This window comes from Leptosomus discolor, chromosome 5, assembly GCF_034619465.1.
Source record: "Leptosomus discolor isolate bLepDis1 chromosome 5, bLepDis1.hap2, whole genome shotgun sequence".
Classification (NCBI taxonomy): domain Eukaryota; kingdom Metazoa; phylum Chordata; class Aves; order Leptosomiformes; family Leptosomidae; genus Leptosomus; species Leptosomus discolor.
The window spans coordinates 45232004-45258482 of NC_141395.1; the positions used below are offsets into that span (position 1 = coordinate 45232004).

A 26479-nucleotide genomic window follows, 5' to 3' on the forward strand; every position below is an offset into this window, starting at 1 on the left:
TAACTACAGGCAGCCAGTTCTAGACCCAGGTCGTGATAAATAACTTCACATACACTCCTGCTTTTACATTTACTATACTGTGTACCTCTGCCTTCCTGCAGGCCCTTCTACAATTTTACAATTTTTGTTGTGTTTTAAGCTACTTATATAGAAGAAAATAAAAACCAATGTAATTCAAATAAGCACATGCTTTTCCAACAAATCTCTAAATAAAATTTATTTGTATCAATAATTCAAGGAGCATGTAGTATAATCACTCACAAGGATACCTTATTAAAATGATCTCCAATAACTTCCCAGATTCTAGACCACTGTAGCCTTATCCGGCCCATGTTGTAGTAGGAAATCTCAACTATCTTCTGCAGACTAAACATTCGAGGGTGGGTAGCAGATAGCAGCTCATCCATAGATACAGCACAAAGCCAGCGAACGAAATCCACTGTTAAATGACCACATATTTTAATGCAGTATTTTTCCAAGGTTTGAGACAAAGCTGCTTTGTAGTTTATGGGGCTGGGGAGGAGAGGAATAAAACCTACCAATAGCATTTCCATCCAACCTTGTAGATCCCGTAAATATTCTGTAAAGTGCAGTTTAAGACATTGTTACAATTTCTTGAAAAGCATCTATTAAACACATACTCAAGATTTTTTTAAAAATACATATAGACACCACCTGACTAATTTTATTTATTAAAAAACAAACAGCTATTTTGGAAAAACACTGAGCTTTGAAAATAAAATCAGAAATACTTCAATTATTTCTAATATTTAAGAGTAACTTCTGTAAGCATGCAGGGAGATTGTGAGGTGAGCAGTGTTTCTAATACTGCCTGCTCATTGACAATGACTGATGAATAATGTCAGTAGTTTAGAAACTATTCAGCCCTGCTCCAAACACAGAAGTCAAACTTCTCCAGAGTTGAGGTGGCAACAGCAAATTTAATACAATACCTGTCTACAGCAACAACAACACTTTGGGAGCTGGTTTCACCAATGGATTCCTGAATACTTGCTATCTGCTTCCAATCCACGTTTCCACCAACTACAGAAAACAAAATTGAAAAATGCGTCAGAGAGAACACAGAAAGGGCTGGGAAGAAAGAAAAGTTTTGCCACTACCAGTATAATTAAATATATTTTTAATTCACAAAAAAAGGAAGAACATTATTAATTTCCCTTGCCTGAGTTGGGTATCACTGAACAGCTGCATGTTGGCCTAAGTCCTAATTCTATAGATTCTCTAACGACGTGTAAACTATGTTAGTCCAGAAAACTGTCCACAGTTTTTTCTCTCCATCTTTCAACAGATCTTTGGTAATTCTGGTGAAAACACACAACATATGATAGAGGATACTGCACAGAGGAGAACTTTTCACAGTTGATTAGTAGCTAGTAAATCCATCCTGATAGGTTTTCTTTTTAATCATTCACAGAGGAGAGCTCCCTCCAAACTCCATCTTAAAGCTACATCTCAAGCGCAACAAAATTATCACTTAACAACAGTGAGAAAAATCTGTAAATAAAAATAGCAATAATTATTTTGGAGGCTAGAAACTGTATCCCACATCTGGGAAAGCTGATGTTAAGAAAATTCTAACTTCACATATTTCTGATCATATTTCTGAAATTTCTGGCAATCTATCTAAGCCACTCTCCACACCCTATCAAAAAAAGAGCAGATATCTTACGACCATTCTGGGTAATTCCACATACCCTGTAGTTAGGTTTTTTCCCTAGACAGCCTATCAGAAAGATAGTGGAGAACAAAACTGAAAGAAGTCCAGCAGTTCTGTTCTCAGAGCTTTGTAAAGATGGAAAGTGCTCTGTTTCAGACTGCCTCCAAAAAGTCTGCCTCTGAGTCTTGCTGTGCTCCACACTGCAAGGTGGCTGGAAACAGCTGGCTGTATAATCTACATAAACTGACCCATCTGAGGTATTTTCCTAGGGCATTTATGGAGTAACCTTTCTGTACATACAGGCATACATACATAACCTCACATGAGTATTTCAGCAATTACAATACTGCTGGGTCTGATCATGACTTCTCTTGCATGCCCACAAGCTGCCAGTATCAATTAGCTTGAATCTTGGTACATCAGCTAAGAAACATATCAAACAAGCAGCCGTGTGAAGTGAATTTTAAGGGCTATTTCCCAGAAATCAGGTACCCTAACCAGCTCTGCAAGTTTATATGAGAATTCCTTATTATCGTACGATTATAATCCATCCTGGAAAACCTAAACAGAGAGCAGATTTATATTCCAACAGTTACGAGATCTTTTATGATGAAACATAGTCACCTATGTAATTCTGCTTTATGAAAAAAGGATTCCTCAGATTCCCATTGTCCAAAGAGGATTTCTGGTCACCTAGGAAGTACACTTTGGCTACGACCTACTCACAGCAGCAAGTTTTGTCTTCCAACACTGCGAGTAGAAACTAGAGTAGAAGAAAGCTGAACTTCACAGTTACAACTCCAAGTAAGACAACATTCCTACCAAAGCAGCAAAGGAATACATGCTTACTCGTTTACTTTTACAACCCACATGCTTGTGATGACTTGAATTTTCAAGTCGAACAAAAAACGGGCCACAGCAGGAAGACAATGCAAGTGTGATGAAGACATTCAAATGTAGATGCCTGAAGAGTGCAAACCTGAATTCTCGTTCAGGCAGTAAATGAGCAAAGGGGGTTTAGGTTGTTGGTTTTTGTTGTGGTGTTTGGGGTTTTTTTTTAATTTTTTTTTGTTTTGTTTTTTATTTTTTTTAAATACACACTTTAACTTCAGCAAGAAGACTGAATGCTGCTGCTTATGCATGTCTGATTTTGCAAGCAGGTTTGAAAGACAAAGCTTCTGTGTCACCAGACTGCAACTTCACTAATTAAAGTCAGTCACTAATTAAAGTCACTAATTAAAGACTGCAACTACTCTAATTAAACAACTATTTTCCTGTAAAATATGTGTCTGTATATATGGACATAGGCATTATGGGTACTTCAGAGGAATTTAGGTTTATAGGAATGTTGCTCAAAAGCCATAGTTCCAAAGGATACTTCAGAGTGATCACAGAAAGAAATGTATCTACTACACGAGACTTGTGGAGAAGGGTGAAAAAACTACAACAGTTGAGAAAAGGACTGTGCTCTAACAGCCTCTAGGTGCATGAAAACCAAATTCCTTTGAGTTTGGCATTTTCATATGATTGATGTGATAGTATTAAAAAATTTTTTTTTAGAAAGAAAATGGTTAAGCCTCCATATGTGCACTGTAACAGGCATTCCAGAAATTAAATTCAGAGAGAAATATTTTATGCATTTGGGCATAGACTATTTTCCTTAGAAATGTAGTTGACAGAGGGGAAAGAAGTCTTTATGAGCTAGATCTACACCAGCGACTAGCAAGTATAATTTAGAGACACCTGACTACGGTTTACGTTCTGGAGCTACAAGGCCTCAAAATTTTTCAAGTTCAGTCACTTCAGTGTAGACAAAACACCAGCATTTGGAAACAGTAAGTTGGATAGGCCATCAGGGAATGCTAAACAGGAGGACATGTATTAGAAGGGCAGGAAGAAGCTCAGTATATAAGATGTTGGCAGATGCATTAATTTCCAGGCATAAGGTCTCCCTTCGGCAACTCTTGGCAAGGTGAGAGGAGTACAGAGAGGCAGGCCAAAAGCGAGTGCAATGGAAAGAAAAGGTCTGCCTGCAGAATAAGAAAAACTGTCTAAGGAGACAAAGCCAGACAATTAGGACTAGTTGTAGGCCAAGATCAAGGAAATTAGTAAAATAATCATTACCCCTTAAAAAAATAAGTTACATGAAAAATTGAGGGAACACAAAGCTTTTGCTTGGCTATGGATGGAATTGTTCAGAAGGCAGGAGACGCTGAGCGTTGTAAGAAAATCGAAACTTTCTAACAGTCCTTGATGCTTCAATAATTTCCTAATACCCTACACTTGTATGTATGCAACTGTATTTCCATTTTTAAAAAAATTCCACTTTTTTAAGGTAATTTAAGGTAAGACAGGTATACTTTTCTCGGAGGACAGGAAATAACACCTCATTTATGGAGTAAATTTTGGTTCTCAGGCCAACCTAAGAAAATACACTTAATCAGTACCAAAGTAACCAAAAAAGGAGGAAACAGAATTTCAGAATTTAAGCTAAACTAATCTCCCACTTGGTTTGAATACTGCGTATTTCTTGCAAAGTTTCATAACAGGATGCTTAACCTACGCATACTAAACTTGTGTGTTTGGTAAAATACCTGGTGCACTAATGTTGCAAAATTAAATCCGGTCATACCATCAGCAATCCTTTCTTACTTGGTCAGCTATATTTTAATAGAAAGTAATAATGCATCATTTTCTTACATTTCCCACTCTCCTATCCTAGCAATAATACTTAGGAGTAAAACAAATATTCCAGAAATAAGAATAGGTCTATTCAGTTTTACAAGGACTACTTCATGGTCTCATCTCCAAACCTCATACTCAAGAATAATGAAAACAAAGCACAAACTTTAATACCTGTCTGAACACAGACAGTTAAATGAAATACTTCGTATCTGCTTTACTCACCCAGTCCCAGCCCCACAAATTCATCAGGCGCCTGATCTTTTGTTCCAGTAAAAGAACCTTCCCTGCCACGCACTGTCCCTGAGATGTAGCGAGGTTTTACTCCAGTTCCTATTAACTGTGCCAGTTCAAGTTGACTGATGCATTTCAGAATCTATTCCAGAAAATAAAGAAGTTGTCTATCAACAATATGCATTTTGAAATAGTAAAAAAAAAAAAAAAAAAAAATCTTTAGGCAGATTGTTAGAAGAAAAAATTCTAAATACTCAAGGTCGGACAAGTACTTCTGTTCTAAAATGAATATTAATTTAAATACTACTGGATTAGTCTCTCAATTTTGTTTTTCACTTGGACATGTTTTGCTACTTTAATTGGTTGCATAATGTGCAATTCTACATTATTTATGTACAGAAATATATACTTGGCACTTATCTAAAACCCACTGTATTTCTGCACAAACAAGTACACTACCGTGTTCAAAATCAGTACACGCGCTTTCTTACAGTTCAAGTACAAATTACTCTTGTACCTCATGCCAGGAATTTCCCAAATAGTTTCCATCTGTATGAGCCACTGTGATGAGAGTTTTAATTGTGTCGATATTCTTCTGCTTCATTTCAGTAATACCAGAACTCACTGTAAGTAAAGTAAATCTTGCTAATGCTTGGACATAGGCATCTCTTTCAAGCTACAAATAGGAGGGAAAAAAAATTGTCTTGTAAGTATTTTCTGTTTCTTGTTCTTAGTACAATCTGTGAGATTTCGGCAACTATATTGTTTACATTTCTCTTCCTAGAACTGAATTTCCAAAGCATTCTACATAGTGAAAACATCCCATGCTCTTCTGTAGTAAAGCTGTAGGATAAAATTTGGCTCTCTCTATTCAGGAACATGAGGTGTAATGTCTGACAGCATAGAACACATAGGTTACTGTTAGCTTTGTGGGCTTGGTCTTTTGGGATTTTTGCGTGGCTTTTTTTGGGAAAAAGGATGCTGTTTCAGAAGAAACATAGCTTCTTCACTACGCTTTTGACATTCTTATATTATACTTGGACCTACTCTGAGAATGCTGCTTTAGCAGACTCTCTCAAGCTGTAGGATTTTTTTTGGCAACAGAATCTAAACAATGTATCTAAAGGTAAGTTTTGCCTATTCCACAAAACTGCTCAAAATGTATTTGACTTAATCTACACCGTTTGGAGCACCTCAGAAGCTTGTGAGGTGAGACTGTCATGGGTGGGTAAACTGCAAGTGACCTATAATCTAGGCAGATGAAATCAAGTCTCACAAAAAAGAATGTTCCATATATATATGTACCAAATTTTTATGTACAGGGTATATCTATAAGCACCAAAGGAAACTTCTCAGATCTCATATGAACTGATTACAGTGTTAAAAAGCGGGTTAAGTTGAGCTCAAGTGCATTTTACCCTCTGGTTATGTATGATCTGAAGGCCACAAAGCGAAATGGTTGTATGTCAGAGGAACAAATGACAACTATGTAATATATTTGTTTGGATGTTTACAACTACTTCAAAAAAAAAAAAAAAAACAAAACCACAACACTAAGCACAAAATAAAACGAAATATAAAGTATTTCCAAAAGAGTCCCAGGAAGAATGTTTGTTTCATAGAGAAAAGATGAACACCACAACAGCGGGCAATGATACAAGGGACTGGTTCTCACAGAGCCACGTAGCATGGATGCCACAGGGTACGCTGGCAAAGGCAAAGCAAATGACATATAAGCACAGAAAAATGGAAGTTTAATGGAAAGAGTACTAAGCAAAGAAGCTTTAGAGTCTACAAATGGTGTACCTTCTGTAAAAGGCAAATGTTTTCAGTCCTACCTTCCCTCTCTGTTCCATATTCCCTCTCTGCCCCTTTTTCTAAGCCATCAAAATAGGAGAAAAACAACTGAATGGTGTGTCCATCAACCAGAAAGTAAAAACAGATGATGTAAGGACAAATCAAGGACATCTTTTTGATGCATGTCTTGTCCCAGATGCTTAAAGACAAAAGCCGGTGTGACGGTGTGACAGTCCAAGATTAAGCATAAATAAGTAAACCAGAATCTTTAATTGAGGTTTTAGAGGTGAACATGCATAGCTTAAACTATATTATGTACTTTGGGAATTTTCTTAGAACTAAAAGCGTCCAGCTCCCTCTATTATCTCTCAAGGTGTGTAAACTAACGTTAACTGTTCTCAGACACTAGTCTTAACTTCCATATGTTTATTCAATGAAACAGAAAAGTTGCCAGCATCAGTTAAGCAGAAGTGGATAAACTTGCTTCCAGTCAGCTTGAGTATAGCTTTGCCAGGCTCCTTCAAACCACCACAGCTATCTGGTGTCTGAAGTCAGACAATATTGCCATTTAATCAGGATCTTATGCAATGGAATCATCCTGTAACGTACTGAAAACATCAACAAACCACTATCATTTTTAACAATATCAACAAAACAGAATTCCCATTGGAAACCACGAAGGAACATCACTTATATTGAAATTAAACCCCAAGTTTTTAAATTTCAGCAAATGAGGTGTTTTTGAAACACCTCCAGTTCAATCAAGTTTGTCCCAAGCCAACAGAAGGGTACGACTGATTCTGGTCCACTCTTGGGGCATGGGAATCTTAGAGGGAACATGTCCTTGCACTCTCCATTCAAGGCAGACCACTGCAGGACTAGGAGCTAACCTCCAGGGCTGCCAAAATGGGTATTTGTACCAGTTTCACCTTTGCAGCTTCGAAACAAAAGTACAGGAATATGAATTCCACTGAACAGCTGCAGGCTCCAGGGAAGGCTTTGTTAATCAAATTTTTAAGTCTGTTCCGTTTGGGGGGGGGGGGGGGGGGTGGAGCATGGATAAAATGAAGTGGAAAGACAGAAGAAGGAAAACTTATATGATCTCAAACTTTCTTTTTTTAAGCAGCTGTATCAGAGGTCCCAATGTGCCTTTCCACATTAGTGAATGTAGACCAGCACTCCATTTATTAACTGTCTACAATAACATAACAGTATGTCCCTCACCAATGATTTTAAAATGCAAAAAACCAACCAAACAAAAAACCAACCAAAAACCAAAAAAGCAGCACCTGAGTTTAATCACAATTACCCTCTGAAGCCAGAGAGTCTGGAATTCTTGGCATTGTGCTTAATGCAAGATACATTCACGCATTACATCAGGAATGACATTTCCAGTGCGATAACTGTTAAAATGGTTATCAATTATAGAAGTCTCAGATTAATATAATCTCTCCGAAGTTGAGAACAGTATTTCAAACACAGTTCACAGATACTATTTTACTTATGAAACAGGATAGAAAGACTCATTTTATGAAACATCAAAACAAAGCTAAACAGCTTTGGAATAAAGCTAGAAAGAAAGTACTTTGACATAAAAGTAGGCAACTTGCAGGGAAACAAAAATTCAGTACATAGGCATGGCAGCACTTACCACAAAATACCAGGAAAAATAAAGGTCACTTTATTTAAAACACTTCCAGTAAAATATCAGATGAAGTAGTAACTGCAGAAGCAGGTAGCCTCTGGGTACTGCAGTACATAGCTTCAGCAACAAGCACTCTTAGAACCCGCTAACATTTTGCCAGTACATAAAGTATTGTCTCAATCTTAACTTTTTTACCTGAATGTTGAAAATGCAAGCAATCCTGATTGCACATCGTATACCCTCCAAACAAAGGGAGGCAACTTCTGTGTCATCACAGTCCTGTAGACCCACACTGAATGCAGCTAGAAAAGGTGTCCATGCCAACTGGAAGGTATGAAAAATAAAAGTTACATTAGCAACTATTATACTAGAAGAGAATGTTACAGTTTCAACATCTTGCTAAAGTGTAAATTCTGCCCTTAACTCACATTATTAACCTTGAAGTTGCCTTTTGCCAAAAAGGAAACAGAATACAATAGACATGAGGCACAGAATAGAAGTAACGCAGACTGTCACTCTCCTCAGAAACACTCTCCCTCAGCAACCTACACACACAACCACCTTCAGATAGCTCGAAAAAACAACCCCCAAAGCTATATCAGTTAGATGTCTACTGGAGTTTTGGTATTCCCAGGATAATCTTTATCTTTGCACACTGAGAAATAAAGACAGAGTCAATAATTACTGCAAGACCAACACAGTGTATAATAGACTCCTTTATGATGAAAAGCATGTACTTAAACAAGGCAAGTTTGTCCTGGTAACACCAGAAGGGGGAAAAAAAAAGGCTAGGGTAAAATAGGGCAGCAAACCTTATTAATTCCACTAAAATTACAGTAAGAGAACAACAAAAGACAGGACACCACTCTTCCTTGATCGCTCAGCTCTTAATTTTGTTTCCCTCAGCCCTCCATCTTTTTGTACTTAAGCCACTGTTGATGTTTCCCATTCCTCTTGCCTTAAGTGGGAATGAGAGTGCAATACACTCAACTACAAGTTATTGCAGGAGAGTCCACATGGCCTGTCCTTGGGGTCAAGGCTCCCTCTCCCACAGGCAGAAAAACCAATCAGAAGATGCAGAGGATCCTGCTGTAACTACATGTGGTTATGGAGAGGAAACCCTAGGGTACTCAGAGCAATTTTAGAAATAATTTTACCTGAAGTCACCCCAGATGAAACACAGAGTCAACAGGCACAGCAGGGAGCAACAGATTTCACACTTAATTTCATAATAAAATGATGCACCAAAGAGCTTTGATTTCATTTAAGCAAGCAATTCCAAAAGCACTACCTCAGAAAAGCATTTAACACTTGCACACACTAAACCTCTCGGACAGTAGTAAAGGCACCAGATGAATTCCTAGATGCAGGATTTCATTTCCCCCATGTTTCTCCCTCTGACAGCCCTTTTCTAATTTTTCTTTCCTATTGAAACCAAAACTAATTTTAAAAATCACAAAACTGAAATACTTTAACAACTATCTAGAGATCCGTATAGTACCTCTTTCCTGTAGCAAGTTAAATAACTTACAAAACATAGCAGACACAAATCTTTAGTATTTTCAACAAACCCTGTCAGTCAGTATTTTGTACTAAGAAACCATGTGATGTTCTAGGTAAATATCTAAACATGTATCTCACCTTAAACATGGGTCTCACATGCTCCAGGTGTGTTGCACTAGTAAAAGGTGCCTGAACGTGGCTCACTGCCTCCATAAGAGCTTTAGCTGTTTTAGCCATTTGTTCCATTTCCAAATTATACAGGAGTCTTCTCTGCTTTTCACTAGCAACACCTGTAAACACATGTTTTCCTCTCATTTGTACATCTTTAGCAGTGGTGTCTTCAGGAACATAGCAAGTTTAAATTTTTCATTAAGCGCCATACTCAGATGCATTTCTTGTATTATCTTTCTTTACTTTTTGAAATTACCACACCAGCAAGGTATTTCTTTTACAATATAAATAAAATTTAACTTAAGGCACACTTATGTATGAAATACAACCTAACAATAAACGTTTATGGAATTTTAAGATTTGCACAACAAACATTTTTTCTCCATCGCCTCAACTGACAGCATAAATATTACACACACTAAGCTAAATTCTAAGTGAACAGAAGTTTCACAGCAATCCATCAGCACAGAAAATAACAGTAAAAATAAATGGACATCCTTTTTCTGAGGGAGAACTACCTTAATCACCTTTTCATTTCAGTAATGGAACCTCCATCTCATCAAGAAAGTGAAACCCAAGTAGAATGTAATAATCAGCTTCTTTAAAATTAAAATAAAAACATTATGTTGAATTGAATGAATACTGACAATAAGAGGGATTCTTTTTTCCAGACGCAAATTTCCTGTAAGCAATCTGTTCATAAGGCTAACCTAGGGCTTAAAAGTATACAAATCCGACTACGTTATGAAAATAGAAAAGTCTCTCTTAAGGTTCTCTGTAGAAAAGCTAGAACAAATAACATCTGAATCTTCACACTGTGCAAAACACAAAAGAGTTCTTCTGGTATTTGAGAGCGGAAAAGATAATGAATTTTTAAAGTGCATAAATTAGGGCCCTACAAACCAAATGATAAGAAATTTTCGAAGATGACAGACTGGTTATTGTAGGAAAACACAACTGTTACCTTAGAAATAGAAGGCACAACTACCGTGGTTGTTCTGCACTATGCCTATCAGCAACACTGTTACTTCATAAAGCCCTCAAACGCATTTCCCTATGTTGCTGTTCAACAGCAAAACCTGTTTTCTCCATGGTCAATGCACTGAATAGCAGGAATTCAGATGCGAAGGGAAGTGAAAACAAGCAGTTGCATTTAACACAGTTTTGAAGGTAGCATCATGCATTTTTCCTTCTGGAAAAGGATATGAAATTAGAAGTCAGGACTCATTTTGAGTTAAGTAAGTGGTGCTTGCTTTATTCATCTCTCATTTTAAGAAGGAGATAGCTTCATGAAACCGAAACTTTCTTCACTTTGAAGAAAGCTAACATTGCAACTACTTACTTTGTTTACTGGATTTTGTCGGTATTGTTAATTCTTTTGTTTCTTTCATTGAAATCTTCTTTCCAGCTATTTCATTATAGATAGCAGACAAATATTCTTCAGGGAGATCTTTACTGTCATTGATACCTCTATTCATTTTAATATACTGTTCTTTTGTCATTTTATTCTTAACCTGAAACCCAGAAAGAAGCTATTAGTATCAACAAATGAGGCAAGTTCATAGCAGTTACAATGCCGCCTATAAAGCAGCCAAACAGATGAAAAGTTACCATCAAGGACAAAGCTGCTGATTCAGAAGACATTTCTAAGTATCCAACATAGGCAAGACTACACTGTCAAATCTACAAAATAACATCCAGTAACGTTGGACATTACAACACTTGTAAATATTCAGAAGTATCCGCAGATCAATTAGATATGCACTAAGGAAAAAAAAGTGTTATATCTTGTCATACAGACCAAGCGATCTATTTTAAACATAATCCCATAATCTCATAAGAGTTCAATACTCATTCCAGAATTTGCTTAAATAAATGATGATGGTTACTCACTGCTACTTTGAATATTATACAGTGCAGAAGTAAGCTGTACAAAACTAAGCTGCATTATTTTTTCAAACTGACCGAAATCAGGAGCCCATTTGTGTTAAAATCAATGGGTAAGCAATTACACAAGTTCTGGCTTTGACTTTAGGTTAGGTCACTACTGTGAGCGCCATAATATGAAAGCAAATCCGCACTATTCCTATTCAACACAGAGTAGGGAAATGATACCTAGAAAGGTCTAATCAAAACAACCTAAAAATCTCAACATCCATAAAAGATAATACTGTTGCTTAGAAGACACACAAACTAAAGATATCATATTTCTTACACACATACGGTGTTAAACTGAACATCAAGCTTTTACAACTACATTGTCACAAAGCCTGGAAGTTAGCCATGGATTACACAAATATTTTTCTAGCAACATACCTGTGGACTGTGAAGATCTGTTGTCAACATGATAATTGAGTAAGCTAAAACATATGCAGTATCTGCACTAGCAAAAAGAGTCTGCCTGAAAGGGGAAAGGAGAAAAAGAACAGCAAGTTTAACATACCAGGATTTTGTACTTATTATTCAGCTTTCCAAAGTTCTGAAGACAAAGTATGGCTTACCCTTGGTTACATTCTAAATATCTAGCAGCAAATTTCTCCATTAGGCGATCAATTTTTTGAGCCTCCCCTGGAAGACGAAATCCCTCTAGAAACATGCGCAGAGCTGAAACAAAATCCTTTCCTGAAAAGTCGTGTTGGTCTACATATGCATACATGACTTCTTTGTTAAATTTATCATTGTCTCCAAGGAACTCCCCAACCTGAGTCTAAAATAAGAATAGAAAAGACAAACTACTGCATTTGCACTGGAATAAAATAAAGTAAGTAAGAACAACAGAGCCATTCTGCTCATAATGTCTCACAGAGAGAGGCCTGAATGCAGTTAACTAAGACATATGCCTGCTTCTCCTCTACTCTCTAAAGCAAAGTATTCTGGCCATATATTCCATCATAATGCTCTTACATGTTCATATATATCTGTCTACTTTCCTCCTCTGTTTTTACTCATAGACATTTTTTTTTCTATTAGATGAATTCCACATGTGCACAAGACAAAGTTAATATTAGCAATGATTGATTGTTCTCTGCTGTAATGATTTTTGTAGTTAGGAAACTCACTACAGGAATGAAAAGCTTACTAAACTCGACATTATTCCCAATAGAGCACATATCTCAAATAGATGCAAGTGATGCTCAAATATAAATAGCTGGTACTCAAATACATCCAAGTTGATCGCTGTCAACACAGCACTGTACAGTGAAAAATACCACACGTTCAGATAAAGATGTCTGTATATGTAAACTGAGGTTAAAAATTTGTTTTAATGGCTGATTCTAAGTTCTAATACTGAAATTTGTGACTTCAGTGATAGCTGCAAGCATGGGCACATGCAAACCTTTCCTCAGAAAACAATGGGGGTGGCTATGAAGTACAATGGTGCAGACTGCTGTCTCAGAAAGCTAAGTTTCTCATGACATTGCTAACACGAGATATTCCCACCCTCCTCAGATAGATATTCCAGGCCCTTCCAAGTCCAGCAACAGTTGCAAGCTGTAAATAAAATCAAAGAACTAGCCTTAAACAAAATCAAAGAACGAATCTAGATCAAATAGATCCTTTGGGAGGCAGCAAAAAAATGCTTTTCATGTTGTTGCACCATGTTATTCGTTAGCCATCCCTGAAGGACAGTTACTTCTGGCAGTCCCTCGTAGGACTAAAGTACCTACAGTTTAGTACGTTGATTCTAGCTATACTAGCAACTAAGTTCAAGTTTTCAGTCAGCTCAAGTAGGTCAGTCTTTTCCTTTACAGTTCGCTGAACTGCAAGGTGCATATAGTACATGGTATAGCTCCGATGCATACTCCAATATAAATTCACTGAGCTTACAAATTCTAGAAGAGAAGCCTCCTTTTCTTCATTGTACAATAACGTTATACACTTTAAAACACTATCACATGATTTGCAAATAGCATGAAATCATCAGCACGAGCAAAAACAATCATCAGGAAAAGAGTTTTCTTACCGAATCTAATCTTTCCTCTTGATGCAAGAACTGAGCAATATCTTCAGGGGTAGTGCCAAGCATTCCTTGTTCTTGCAGGTACTGAATCCCCCTCTTTGGTTTCTTATTGAATCTGTACAATCAAGATCAGGATGGAGAGTTAACCCTTTTATCCATGCAGCAAGCCTTACCAGCTTAAGTAAAAAGATTCAGTAATTTCAGATGAGGTACTGAAAATCTATGTATTAAATATTTTTCTTTGATCAAACTGTGCATTAGATAGGAATGAGCTCTTTGCTTCTAAGATTTCCTTCAATCATTGGATGATTTTATGGGCTTTTTCCCCTGTAAACAGCCTCTTCTTTCTCTTTGCTCATAGCATTCAAGCAGCTTTCAGTAAAGAGAGCAAAACACTATCATTTCATCTGGCACTCGTAAGGAAAAAAAATATTCCACAGAAATAGCAAACTCTTGTCTCAGAAAGGAACAATTATGCTCTGTCGCCTTCCCCCCCCCCCCCCCCCAATCTGTATGAAACAATCAAGAAATCCATGAGTTACCTCTAAGAATGGAAATGTACAAGATAAAGAAGAAGGTAGCTGAAAGAAACTGAAACCCAAAAGGACTAAGGCATGTTTGTTCAGGGTCTGAGAGCTACACTACAGAAAACTTTTATTTTTTGCATGAAATGATCTAGCTGAGGAGGTAAGACGATAAGGCTGAAATCACACAGCAGATTCATGTCAGACTGCACTCAGAAATTATACTGTCCTCCAGGTCTAATTATGACAAGTTAATTAATCAGAACGAAGCATCAGCTTAAGGCACTTTCATCAGTAATGTGTACACTAAAACGGGTCGTATTCAACTGATCACATCAGTTCAATGTTCTTTTTATCCAAATATAAAAATTTTATTTTTAGACAAGCAGGTCTGGAGAAAAAAGAACAAACATTCAAGAGTACTCATCTTCTAGCTGTGAGGAATTAGGTTAACACAAAACACTGTTGACAGGCTCCAAAGGGGACACCATTCAGCACTCTTTCACCAGAGGAAGTGCTGTTACATCCAGAGTTTTTTTCCTAACACAAGATGAGTATCTATGAGGAGAAGGAAGAAAAACCCAGGAATCTTCATAGCTCCAAAAGAATCCACCCTCCCATGGGTGATAAAAGGGCACTCACAAGTCAATTCCTTGTTCTATTATTTCCTTTTGTTGCTTTAGGACCTCAAACTGCTCTGGGTTGTCAGTGCCAGACATCTGTGTGCTGTAACTGCCAATTCCTGATGAAGCAGTAGAATCCAAGGAATTTAAGCTTCCATATCTGTTAATCGTCTCAGGGTGCTTGGTTTCATTGCTGTCCTGTTCTGCGGGTTTTTCTTGGCCTATAAATTGGAAAGGGTTACACACATACAAAATACATACAATGAAAAGAAACTAAAATCACAGGTTATTATTCAAAACCTCTCTGAAGGCTTCTAAAACTTACTAGGGTTATCTTCAATGATCTATTTTTATATAAATATTCTGGTTTTATTTTGGTTGGGAAAACAACAACAACAAATCACTACAACGTAAGAAGGAGGATTCTTTCGGTCCATCGCATACCTGAAATTTAAGCCTTAAATTACAAGTATAATTTGTAGGGACTCGGAAAAAAACATACAACACCTTAGAAACCCAGTTACAGATCATTCCTTTTATTTTCAAGTCTGATGTCACTTTTGACCTGCAATGAATCACACTATTCTAAGTTTTTGAAACAGAGTGTCTAAGGGGTTTACGATCAGACATGCCAAGGAGCTGGTGCTCTCAGTTCACAAAGACAGCCATGCTAACCACCTCTAAAAAGGTTAATACTGCACCTACCAACTTTAAGCATCTGATCTGAAAATTCCAGCATAACCTTAGTACTTTTCATCTGAGGTCAGATGGAAACAAGATTAAAACAAGTAATGATTTAGTTACTTCATTGCTTACAACATTGGAAGTTCTATAGCTATATATTAATAAACAAAAAATGCTCTCCCATCCAGTTTGCTTCAGTAGTAATCTAATCAACATGAAGTTAGATGAAATGAGAGGAGCTTCAAGGTAAGTTTTGTGATCCTTTTAAAATTAGAAATACAGAAAATAATAGGATTTAGTATAATTTTCAGCGTAGTAGCTTTTCAGGAATTCATATAATTAAGAAAAGACAGACAACTTGTTCAAATAACACCAATCCAAACTTAACAATATTTCTACCAAAGGAAAAAAAAAAGTTCATTCTGTCTTTTTGATGCAAGATGTTTTAGAAATCTGGACACTAACAGCACCAAAATACTGGAAAAATGCACTACACTCCTACAGCACCTCTTTGCTAAATCCAGAAGAAACACATCTCTGTCTTACCAAGTGTTGTCTGAGAATTGGGATTCACATACTGATCCTTACTCCACTCCACCATGCACTTCAAGATCGATACCAAGCATTCCAATCCTTTTTTTCTCAAACTTAATTCCTAGAAAATATTTCAAAGGCAATACATCAGTGGAGAGTTTACTCTTAACCTATCATGCCAAGAAACATGAAGCTTCGTAAAGTTTGGTGGAATTTTTACCTGAACATTGGACATGCCAAGTTCTTGGCTACCCCTTCCTTGAGCAATCTTTGACAGGTCATTAACCAGCCTTTCAAATATATTTGCTGCATTTAAATCACAATCATAGTTCACGTAGATGTCCACTACGCTCTGGGCATCTATAAAAAACAAGGCGACTTTGTCAAACCTGGAACAAAAACTAGATCATTCAATGAAAGACAAGTACAGTTTTGTTCTTTAGCATAAAAATGTAAAAACTAGAACCAAACGGTCCTTAATACCTGCACATATCCTTGTCAGTGTTTGTATAACCATCCATTTATGATCAAACGAGCTAGTAGAAGTTTCCAAGATATACAGAAAAATTTCTTTGAAGAAAACCTAATAAATATTCCAGGAAGAGGGAGGAAAAAAATAATCGATTACAAACACAGTCACTAACTTTGATGGCCAATATTCTGACATATTCTGAAAGCAGCACGTTAGAGATACAAGAGATAAGAGAAAAAAAGGAGGAAAGGAAGAAATGCAACTTATGCTTGATTTATTCAAATTAGGAATTCAAATTGTTACTTATGTATTTCTAGAATTTTTATCCAGCTGAAAAATTTCATTTATATTCCACAGAAGAAACGGGAATGATACGAAGTCCTGAAGGACAATTTAGCCTAACAAGAAGTCTATGCTGCTGTTAAGAGTTCATTTGGGATTTTGAAGGGAGAGGTATTATCTCACCACAAACTATTTTCTTTACGAGATGATGATATTATGGCACAAACATAACAAACAGCCACTTAGGCCAATTTAAAGTATCAGACCTTCATTAGAAGGGAAACATCTTGACACAAAAGAATCACTCTATGGTATTAGATTATTGGAAGAAGGGTACTGGTCAGGCACAGTATACAGCAGATCCACTAACAGGAAAGTTACTCTTTCCTGAAAGAGATATTAGTTTTCCCCGAAATCGCTTCTGTTTGGAACCAACTATTTTATCCTCTCTCAATGAGTTTCTCACCAGATCCATTAGTACTATAGGATGACTATTTCAGCTGAGTGCGCTTAGCAGCTAGAGCAGGCTTTTTCTCACTTCTTCCCCAATCAACAGCAACTGCTGTAACAGCATATGAACTCAAATGTGAACTGCTACATAGCATTACATCATCATCCTACAGAGCATTACATCACCATTCTGCACTTCGGAGAGCTCACCGTTTCATAGCCAGTTGTGGCTACCAAACCCACCAACATATGTTTTTCCTAGAACGCTGCCAATAGTGTCAAGCCATTAAGCTCCTCTTCTCAGACAGAAGTACACAAATATCCAAATATATAACTACCCTTGATTTTAATATTAGATATTCCCTTATACCACAGAATTTTTACAGAGATTTTTATGCTATTAGCCAGGTAGAGATAAGCGTAAGGCTAACTTCACTTTAAGTCATATGTTTGGGGACAACCAGCAACATCGCTTTTTAAGCAGCATTGATGGCAAGCTATTTCCTCAAGCAAAATGAGCTAACAATATTTCCATTTTATTGGCCTTTTTAGAGGAAGAGAGGCACACAGCACAATCCCAGTTACTAGTCTCAATAAGGAAAGTATCCCTACAAAACATAAGGAGTTCAACACATATCAGATTAAAGACTTCAAGCACTTAAATATACTCGAGAGTACTAGACTGATTTTAGCCATAGCTTTATGTAACCCAAACAGAGGAAGACATAAAATTTTAATAGAGGTCATGCTATGAGCAACCCTTAGTTACATATTTGTTGTTTTCTGATTTTTTTACTGAAAGACAGTAGTGTTATATACCCTCTGGAACCAGGAATTTTTTTTTTCTGTTAGAGAATTTACAGAAAGAAGTCACTGATGGAGCAGAGAAAAAAAGTTTCAAGTACAAAAATGACACCCAAGTCTACGGTAGAAATTAGCTGGAAGGTCTGCAAACTATGAAGACACTTTAGATCTCCATGCTTCTGAGACAAAGCTCACTTCTTGCTTCTGGTGTCAACTTTGGACAAGCGGATCTTGAACAGCTTCTCAAAACCGTAATGATTATTTACACTTCAGGTACCTAAAAATGCTAACTATCTCTATGGTACTTATTGTAATTCATGTCACAGAGTTGAGACTATTCCTAGCACATTGGAAAAGCCAGAGAAGAACAAATTATTTCATTTGGTCAACCAAAAGTAAGAGTTTTAAGACAGCTTATTCACAGTTATGAAAGGGTGGTAACGGCAAGTATAGGTAAATGACACCCCAAATCCCCTGATATCTATGATTTGATTTGCTGCAAACATATTCATTGATCCATTTAGAAATACAGTTACAATATAATTAAGGTACGACTCAAACTGTTTTAACTGTCAGAGGGTAGTGTTAGCTGAATATTTAAGTCAAATGACCAAAGGGGTCGCTTTCAACAGAATCTGAAACTATTATGCCAAAAAAATTCCTACACAGATGAAGAATGCAGCCTCAATCCCAAAATACATAGATTTTGCATATTATAAATCAAAGCATATGGCTCTCCTTACAGCTCCAAGACACAAACTGAATGTGAAGTTATCTACTTGTCTACCCACATCTTCTGAATAACCTTTAGGAGCAGCAGCTGAAAGAAGAGGAATTCTTAGCTCTCAACCAGGAAAAAGACTAAGTTTCTAGAAATTGCTGTCCCCTGTACTTTGTAATAGATAGATACTTTGGCAGCATCAAGCTTTTGGCTTTCATATTTGTGAGGTGGAAATGCAGCCCTGCTGTGCGGTGGTGGTCCTCATTTAGCATATTCTAGAAGCTGCTATAGTAGTGTAGGGTATCCTATATCCAGTCTTCCTCAGATATGTCTTAATTTTCTGTTTGAAATTTGGGGAAAGGATGGCAGTGATCAATTTCTGTCAGGGAAGCTGGATTCCAACACATTTACCACCTACACGCTGACTTGTAAGCTCTGTGAACAGATAGCAAGTCCAACACTTTCTGGGAAGCATGCTGTGCGACTGAAGAGCAGCTCAGCCCAGTCTGATGTGCTGAACGCTGCACATGCGCTACAGGCTTGTCGAGCACATGGGGTTTGCCTTGAAAGTCTTCAAAATGCATCATATTTTCAAGGCACATTCAATCAATCACCAAACCTGTATTTCTATCCAAGCTATGCTCAAGGAAATCCTATTGTTTCTTCCCCAAAAAGGCATCAAAATAACCTGGTAAGCACTCAGAACTCGACACCCTTCCAACACAGCACTGGCAAAATGAGGTTCTTCCTCCAAAACTGCCACAACATACCAACTTATAAAATTACATCCATAGATGAAGAAATCCCTGAATTCAAGGTCCTTATAATGGCAACATCATCAATGTTTCTCAGCGTATTTCACATATTTAACCTCCACACTCACGGGGCAATCTGCAGGCTTCAGTATTCACACTGACTCCCAAAACCTACAATTACCAAAATGAACAGTAGGAACACACTGTGCACACTACTACTTTATTCACCATGGAATTAAGATCTTTAACACATGGGACAAGAGAGTATCTGTGCGGTTCAACTGGACATAATTGTCTCAAGAAGCTGCTCATACCCTATGGCACAAGAATTAGAAGTCAAGAACGAAGCCTCTGCATATGTCTCCCTTTCCCCTACGACTTAGAATATATCCATCCAGTGAGAAAATTCGCAATGTCTGTCAGGACTGATAACTCTTATTTCTGAGAATATGGACTCATGCCTACTTATGGCCCAAGGAGTGAAGTTGTGCGTACACCTTTTGAGACCTGAGGAAATTATATTATCTTATTGATGTAGGCTCTGATATACAAAGGGAAGTGGCTACAATAATCAAATAGCTGGGATTTCCCTAGAGAAAGAAATCTGTTCAAGTGACCTCAAAGAGACTCCATAATGCACTTCAAGCCATTAATTTTTATTCCAAAATTCCTTTGCAAAACCATATATTACAGTTTTTTCCTGAGTGCATTCATTTTCTTAATTTGTACTATGTAATGCAGAGCTGAAACTTCCTAATTGCATTATTGAACATGGTTGACCAAGCTTATCCACAAACCTACTAATTTCTGAGCTTCAGCATCATTCTGTGATAATACCATGCCACAGACAACAGAGAACTCTGCTTTTAAATAAAGGAAACTAACTCATGTAGTAAGAGTAGTGAGTATGGGCATAAGTGATGATTGTAGAAAATTCATCTCTGTCTCAGAGTAAATCAAAGAATGTTTTGCACGGCAAAATTTCTTAGTTTATGTTAACGTCTAGTATTAAGTGATGATACGGCCTACTTCTTTGTTAGGTACTTGATTTCATGTTCTAGTTAAAATATAATCAAATTTTTTTTAAACAGCCCTACAAAAGTTTTCCCATCACTTTCCACTTCACCAAACAATTTAACACTACCACAGGTGTTACATTACTTCTGGTGTTACAGAGCAAATCTTATTTAATCTGTAAGCATTCCAATGGAAACTCTGCTATTTTATTGAAAGAGGGTTTCAAGGGCATTGTTGCAAGTCCATTGCCACTGGGTGAAAAAGAGCTTCTATGCATGGGAAGATCTGGCAAGTCTTACACAAAAGCTGACATTCAGAAAGGAAAACAAATTTATCTAAGCAAGACCAAACTATGCACAAATATAAACAAATGTTCACTTACCACCCCGACCCTTAAATTAGGAATTCATGTAACATACCTCGATCTGCATCTTTAGATGAGTCTTAAAGTTTGAGAGGAGGGTAAGAAATATGGAAAGCGAAAGTTCAAAAACTTCTGGAACTGACGAGACTCCATTTTTTGACAGTGCAACACAAAGGTACTGCTTAATAGCGTTAATAAACATCTCATTTGTCCTGAAGACAGGTCCTGCATTTTGCAGAATGGACAGAAGCAACTGCAATGAAAGAATCTTTGATCGCAGTTCATGAGATCTAGAATAAAACAATGCAGCATATCAGCTCAGCGTAAATCACTGAAAAGTCAATGCACACCACAATGATTTTCTGTGTGGAATCTTCATGGAATACACTCAAATACACAGAACCTGGTATAGAAAGAGTGATAAAAAGATGCTGATCTTTTTTGTTGAGGTGGTCACTCTTCAGACAAGAAGGTGGGCAATAACCTTTTCCAGTTACTGTTTCTCTCCATTACTATCCAGCCACTCTCCGCAGCACAGAACCACAGAACAGCAACAACGGTAGGCAATGCTGCCCATCTTAGGCAGAGGATGAAGGCAGCATTATTTCCTTTTAATGGATTTTGGAAGATCCCAACTAAAATACCCAGCCCATCTACAGAACCCTGACTACCAAAAGGTGGAAATTCCTCCTCCTCCTCTACTTCCACCAGCATGGAAAGAGAGTCGGAGGACCATCAAGACAACAGCTGTACTGCCTGACCTGACCTACTTCCACCCAACATTGAAATATCTTTTCTCAAATACAGTATTTTATATTGTTTATCAGTCACTGGCCCAATCCCACTCCAAAAGCAGCCAAGATATGTAATGTGCCTATTTTAAGCATGTCAATAGCAAAGTCAGGCAACTGCAGTGTTGTCAAGTGCTCCACCGTAACATCGCACTTCTTACTGACCAAAGTAAGCTAGAACTCATGTCAGAACAGTGCTACTAGTTACGCTTTTAAAAAACAAAACAAAACAAAACCCCTAAACCACACAAAATCAAACAAAGTGTAAAGGAAATCTGCATCTATGACAATATAACCCAATTTAAATAGCATTCTGGATGAAAGCTTTCTCCCTCAGAATTCTGATGCTCCTTCCCACTTCTGATCATCTCAAAAAAAGACTATAGCTCTTCTGAAGAGCAGGTGCAGGCACAAATGGCTTTGCCGACATGACAGACCACAACTTCTGTTAAACAACTACGCATCGACAGAGGATAGTTATGAAACATAAGCAATAATGACAGGAAATTTTTCATACAGTACAGACACGGTAAGGAGCACTTCAAGTCAACACGTGTCACACATAATAGTTGGATATTTGCTGTATACTGAAAAAAATATGAGCTTAAAGAAAAAAAAGTAACTGCAGTCTAGCTAAAAACAAAAACGAAATTAATAACAAATATGTTGCAAATAAACTCAATTATTTCTGCACGCTGGCAAACAAAGTGAGATGGGGTGAAATTAATCTGCAAACACTTCAAACTCATAGAATATAATCCCAAGCTTTGACTTTTTGTCTGAAGACACTTTTAAGAAGCAAAACATGGCCAGTCAAATTGAACTTGTTCCTCCCATTCCTCCTAACAGGCTGCAGGTCCAAGTAAATCCCCCAAAACAGCTCTTTGTAGAAGTTCTTCAAGAAAATGCCTGGCTCTGGACACTACACAACTGCATGGAACCTAACATAACAATCTCCTTTGATGCAAAATGCTTGATTTTTACATCACATTGTATCAAGTGTGCAGACAGCACATGAACAGACTAGACCTTGCTATGAAATGTAAGAATTTAAATATCAAGAGAATTTCAAGTCATAAATAAAATATTAAATGTTGTCTACTTCCAGCACGTGTCAGCTCATAGCTGAAGTCCTAACCTGCTGGCCTTACCAATTCTGTATTACGTGTAAAGCTCACTTAATTTAAAACAAGTCTCAGGACTAAAATCTAATTAAGTGAATCTTCAAGACATTTTTCCCCCATCTTATTTTATTCCAGGGAAAAAGGAGATGAAGACTTTAAGCAGGTTCCCAGGAAGCATAACCTTGATCCCAACTCCCAGTCTTGTGATTTTAAACTAAAAGCTCCATGTCCAGTTACCTAAAATTCAAAAATATATTCATTAAAGACTTCATAGCTAATTTCTCTGGAATGAAGTTTCTTAAAGAAGCAGATAAGACTTTCTAAAAAATGCTGCAGACATCCTACGCCTCCTCTTCCAACTACAGCATGTTTGGAGTAGTTCAAAAAGCCATCAATGCCTCAGAACCACTGATAAATTCTGGGCACTTCTCCAAACACAGGATGCCTTTGAATGCCTTTGCAGCTAATTCTTGTTGCCTTAAATGCCATTTCCTCTGATAGGTTCTATATGAAGAGCTTAATCAGTTCTAACAGGAATGTCCATGGATTCAGATGAGATGCTCCAAGTGCCTCAATAGCTATTGGTGCTTTTCCAGAGGAAGTTAATCCATTAAAGCCTTTGATAAATGGACAGCCTTAGTCTCAGAGTGAGAGTGACTAATTGACTAAAACTGCAGCAATTGCATGGCATTTTCTGGAAGACAAATTCTCAAAAATAGTGAGGAAAAACCTCATGCCTGTCTTCATTCTTGAATGTCCTGACCTTCCATAGCACATCACTAGATAACAAGTTGAAAATGGTTCTAGACTAACCCTTCAAAACCCTTTCTACTATGTATTTTTTTTCAGATTAAATCCATGACACATACCAGTGATTAAACTGTCTTAAAGTTACCTGCTTTAAAAGATAGACCTCAGAACAGTAAAGCTAGTTTTATTTTGAAGAATACTGGGCCTTTGACTGTCATCAGAAGTCATACTACAGTTTTAATATCTTAGGAACATAAAAAAAAGCATTCTGCTTGAAAATTACTAACAATTGTTCCTAACGTGCAAAAAAAGATGCATACAAACTCTATCCAAGATCAGAAAAGCAAAGTTCTTTGCCAATACTCACAACTAATACTGGCAAGCACGTATAGAGGAGAACTTTTTTGTTTGTTTACAATGAACAATTCTCCAAGCCAAACTGAAAACACAGTATCTTCAGTCTGAGGAGAAGTTTTCCAAAACAGTCAAACACAGACTTTGTTTTCAAACATTTGTGTTTTGATTAGGGAGGCTGTCAAAAGTGTCCAACCTTAGCAAAAGGTGAAACACTGTATCACTAGTTTATTACAACCAGTACCAGCTCAAAGCGAGGGGCTTATATTGAGATGAAATGGAGTCAGGTACATGTATCGGATAACCACTATGCAAGAGATGTAAGAAATTGTGGGGCATCAACAGCAATGGTAACGAACTTACTATTACTTAAAAGCAGAGCAAGACTAGCCGAGACCAAAAACACCTGAAGACCTTCTTTAGAAACCCTTCTGAAAAGCATTATAACAAGCAACTAGGAAGAACATGATGTACTTACAATGAAGCATAGGTGGTGTTAAGAAACTTCTAACAGGTAGATGGGTAGCAGCAGTTGCTTTCATTTAACATACAAAAGATGCATTAAAACATAAAAGTACCTTTTCAAAGTTTCTAGGTTCTTCTTACCATACTGTTAATTTCTCAGTAACTGAGGACTCTCAAAAACATTTAAACAATTTATTTTTATTTTCAAATAAAAAAGATTAATTATGAGAAGTCTTAATTCTACTTACTTTGGATCTGGCGGTCCATCTGACAGGGGCTTCATGGAGAGTTTACACAGTGACCTGAATACAAGGAAGGCATCCTTTTGTAAAATGTGGGAAAACTTAGCACCAGGGGTAGGTCCTGAAGAATTTCCAGATTCCTAAAGAAGTTAACATATTTCAGTATTCCATTTTGCACTAACAGGGTGTGTAGGGAAATCCCCACATCCTAGCAACAAGTTAACATATTATACAAATATAACCAATTCACTATAGCTTTATGGTCTCAAGACTAAACTAAAACAAACCAAAATATTCTGAAGTCTAGTTAAAATGAACAAACTCACTAATAAAAATTGCCAAGTCGGTAAAAAGTCAGAATTAATTAAAGACTCTCATGAAATTAGGTGGGTCAAGTTTAAGTAAAGTAAGTGGCAGTAAATTGCCTTCAGACATTTTCAGTAGACAACTAGTTTAAAAAAACCCAACTTGACATTTTAATAGAATGTGAGTAAATACTTACCTGTGGCAAGATACATTTGGTAAAATTTCCATGGTACAACAACCACCCGTGTTACTATGTTCTTTCAATACCGTATAGTTGCTCCTTATATAAGGAACACGTTTAATGATAATCTTCTATTTGTATGGCATATATGACTGTAGCAGTTTAAGCTTAATATGTATGATTTCCAACCCTAACTACTCAGTACACTTTGACAGCAGACACCCTCTGTCAGTTGATAGTGCATACATGCTGATACAATTGAGGGAGTATATTTTCACATCTTTTTTGTTAATGAAAACCAAATCCTCTCAGACACGAAACTATTTATCTGAAATGATTGCAGTAAGGTCATACTGTAGGCCTGAAATTTTTTGTTTAGTATTTGAAAAGAGCACACTGGAATTACACAAGTCTAAAATTGGCTATAGCCTATGCTGAATGCTAGTTCTATAGTTTCTCAGGAGCACTTCAAAAAATTGAGGGAACTGAGTTCTCTGATCTTGGAACAGTGTACTCTGGCAGCTAACAACATCCTAGGATAAAAAAGACATCGCATGCAAAATTTACTTACAAAAATTTAATTTAAATAATGCATTAGAATAATGCTTAGAACATTACTTAATACTTGAAATTCATCTGAGTAACTTACTTTATGGAATTATATCAAACACTCTCTGCACAAGTGTTGGGTAACACTTAAAACATACTACTTTTTCTAGTATTTCCTAATTTATAACCGTCTGTACCTGAGTATCATTGGAAGAGACTGATAATCTGTCATCAGGTAAAGATGGTGTATAAGCAACAGAAATTGGAGTCCCTGGAATTCCATTTGCCTGAATGTTTTCACTGTCACTGCCATCCTCTAATGTTACAATTGTGCCATCACCACCTGCAATTTCAGCAGTCCCTTCCATATCTATCAGAAAAGATGTAAAAATTATAAACGTTAACATAAGAATGCAAATTAAGAAGAGCTTTTAAATCTAACTTTTAAATCCTAAAACAATGATAAGCAAATTACTGTAAGGAGGTGTTTAAGGCAGAATATACATGGCATTACATAACTAAAAAAATTCCAAATACTCTTAACTTCCAGTAATGAAAATTACAATAAAACAATTACTTGCAACTTTATATTGCCAGGTTCACCATTCTACCAACTTTTCAAGAAGTACTGGGGGAAAAAAAGAAGTAACCGATTTGACACACACTTTCCAACAAACTGACAAATGCAGTGCCACACTGCTACTACAGAGACAGGGCCATTTGTGAAGAGTTTTACGTTGAAATAAAACAGAAAAAAAAAAAAAGGAACAAGAATTTGTATTTTAAGAAGAACATTAGTCTCCAATATAGAGTGTA

At 36.9% G+C, this 26479-nt stretch overlaps 1 protein-coding gene across 5 annotated transcripts in view; it reads right to left on the reverse strand.

The window, feature by feature from the left end:
* Positions 1-26479, reverse strand: part of ARFGEF1 (ARF guanine nucleotide exchange factor 1) — a 95063-nt gene that overhangs the window by 17116 nt on the left and 51468 nt on the right. For 4 of the 5 annotated variants that reach the window (XM_086465452.1, XM_086465450.1, XM_086465451.1 and 1 more), the window contains exons 8-25: positions 25861-26033; positions 24634-24767; positions 20957-21191; positions 16520-16619; positions 16257-16396; positions 16049-16157; positions 14838-15039; positions 13675-13786; positions 12212-12417; positions 12027-12111; positions 11053-11224; positions 9678-9829; positions 8232-8360; positions 5112-5270; positions 4586-4736; positions 954-1044; positions 540-580; positions 270-439 (exon numbers count right to left, since the gene is read on the reverse strand). In XM_086465452.1, coding sequence (XP_086321578.1) covers positions 270-439; positions 540-580; positions 954-1044; positions 4586-4736; positions 5112-5270; positions 8232-8360; positions 9678-9829; positions 11053-11224; positions 12027-12111; positions 12212-12417; positions 13675-13786; positions 14838-15039; positions 16049-16157; positions 16257-16396; positions 16520-16619; positions 20957-21191; positions 24634-24767; positions 25861-26033 — 2561 coding nt within the window. Of the gene's footprint in view, positions 1-269; positions 440-539; positions 581-953; positions 1045-4585; positions 4737-5111; positions 5271-8231; positions 8361-9677; positions 9830-11048; positions 11225-12026; positions 12112-12211; positions 12418-13674; positions 13787-14837; positions 15040-16048; positions 16158-16256; positions 16397-16519; positions 16620-20956; positions 21192-24633; positions 24768-25860; positions 26034-26479 lie in introns of all 5 variants that reach the window. The other variant, XM_086465449.1, reaches the window with a different exon arrangement.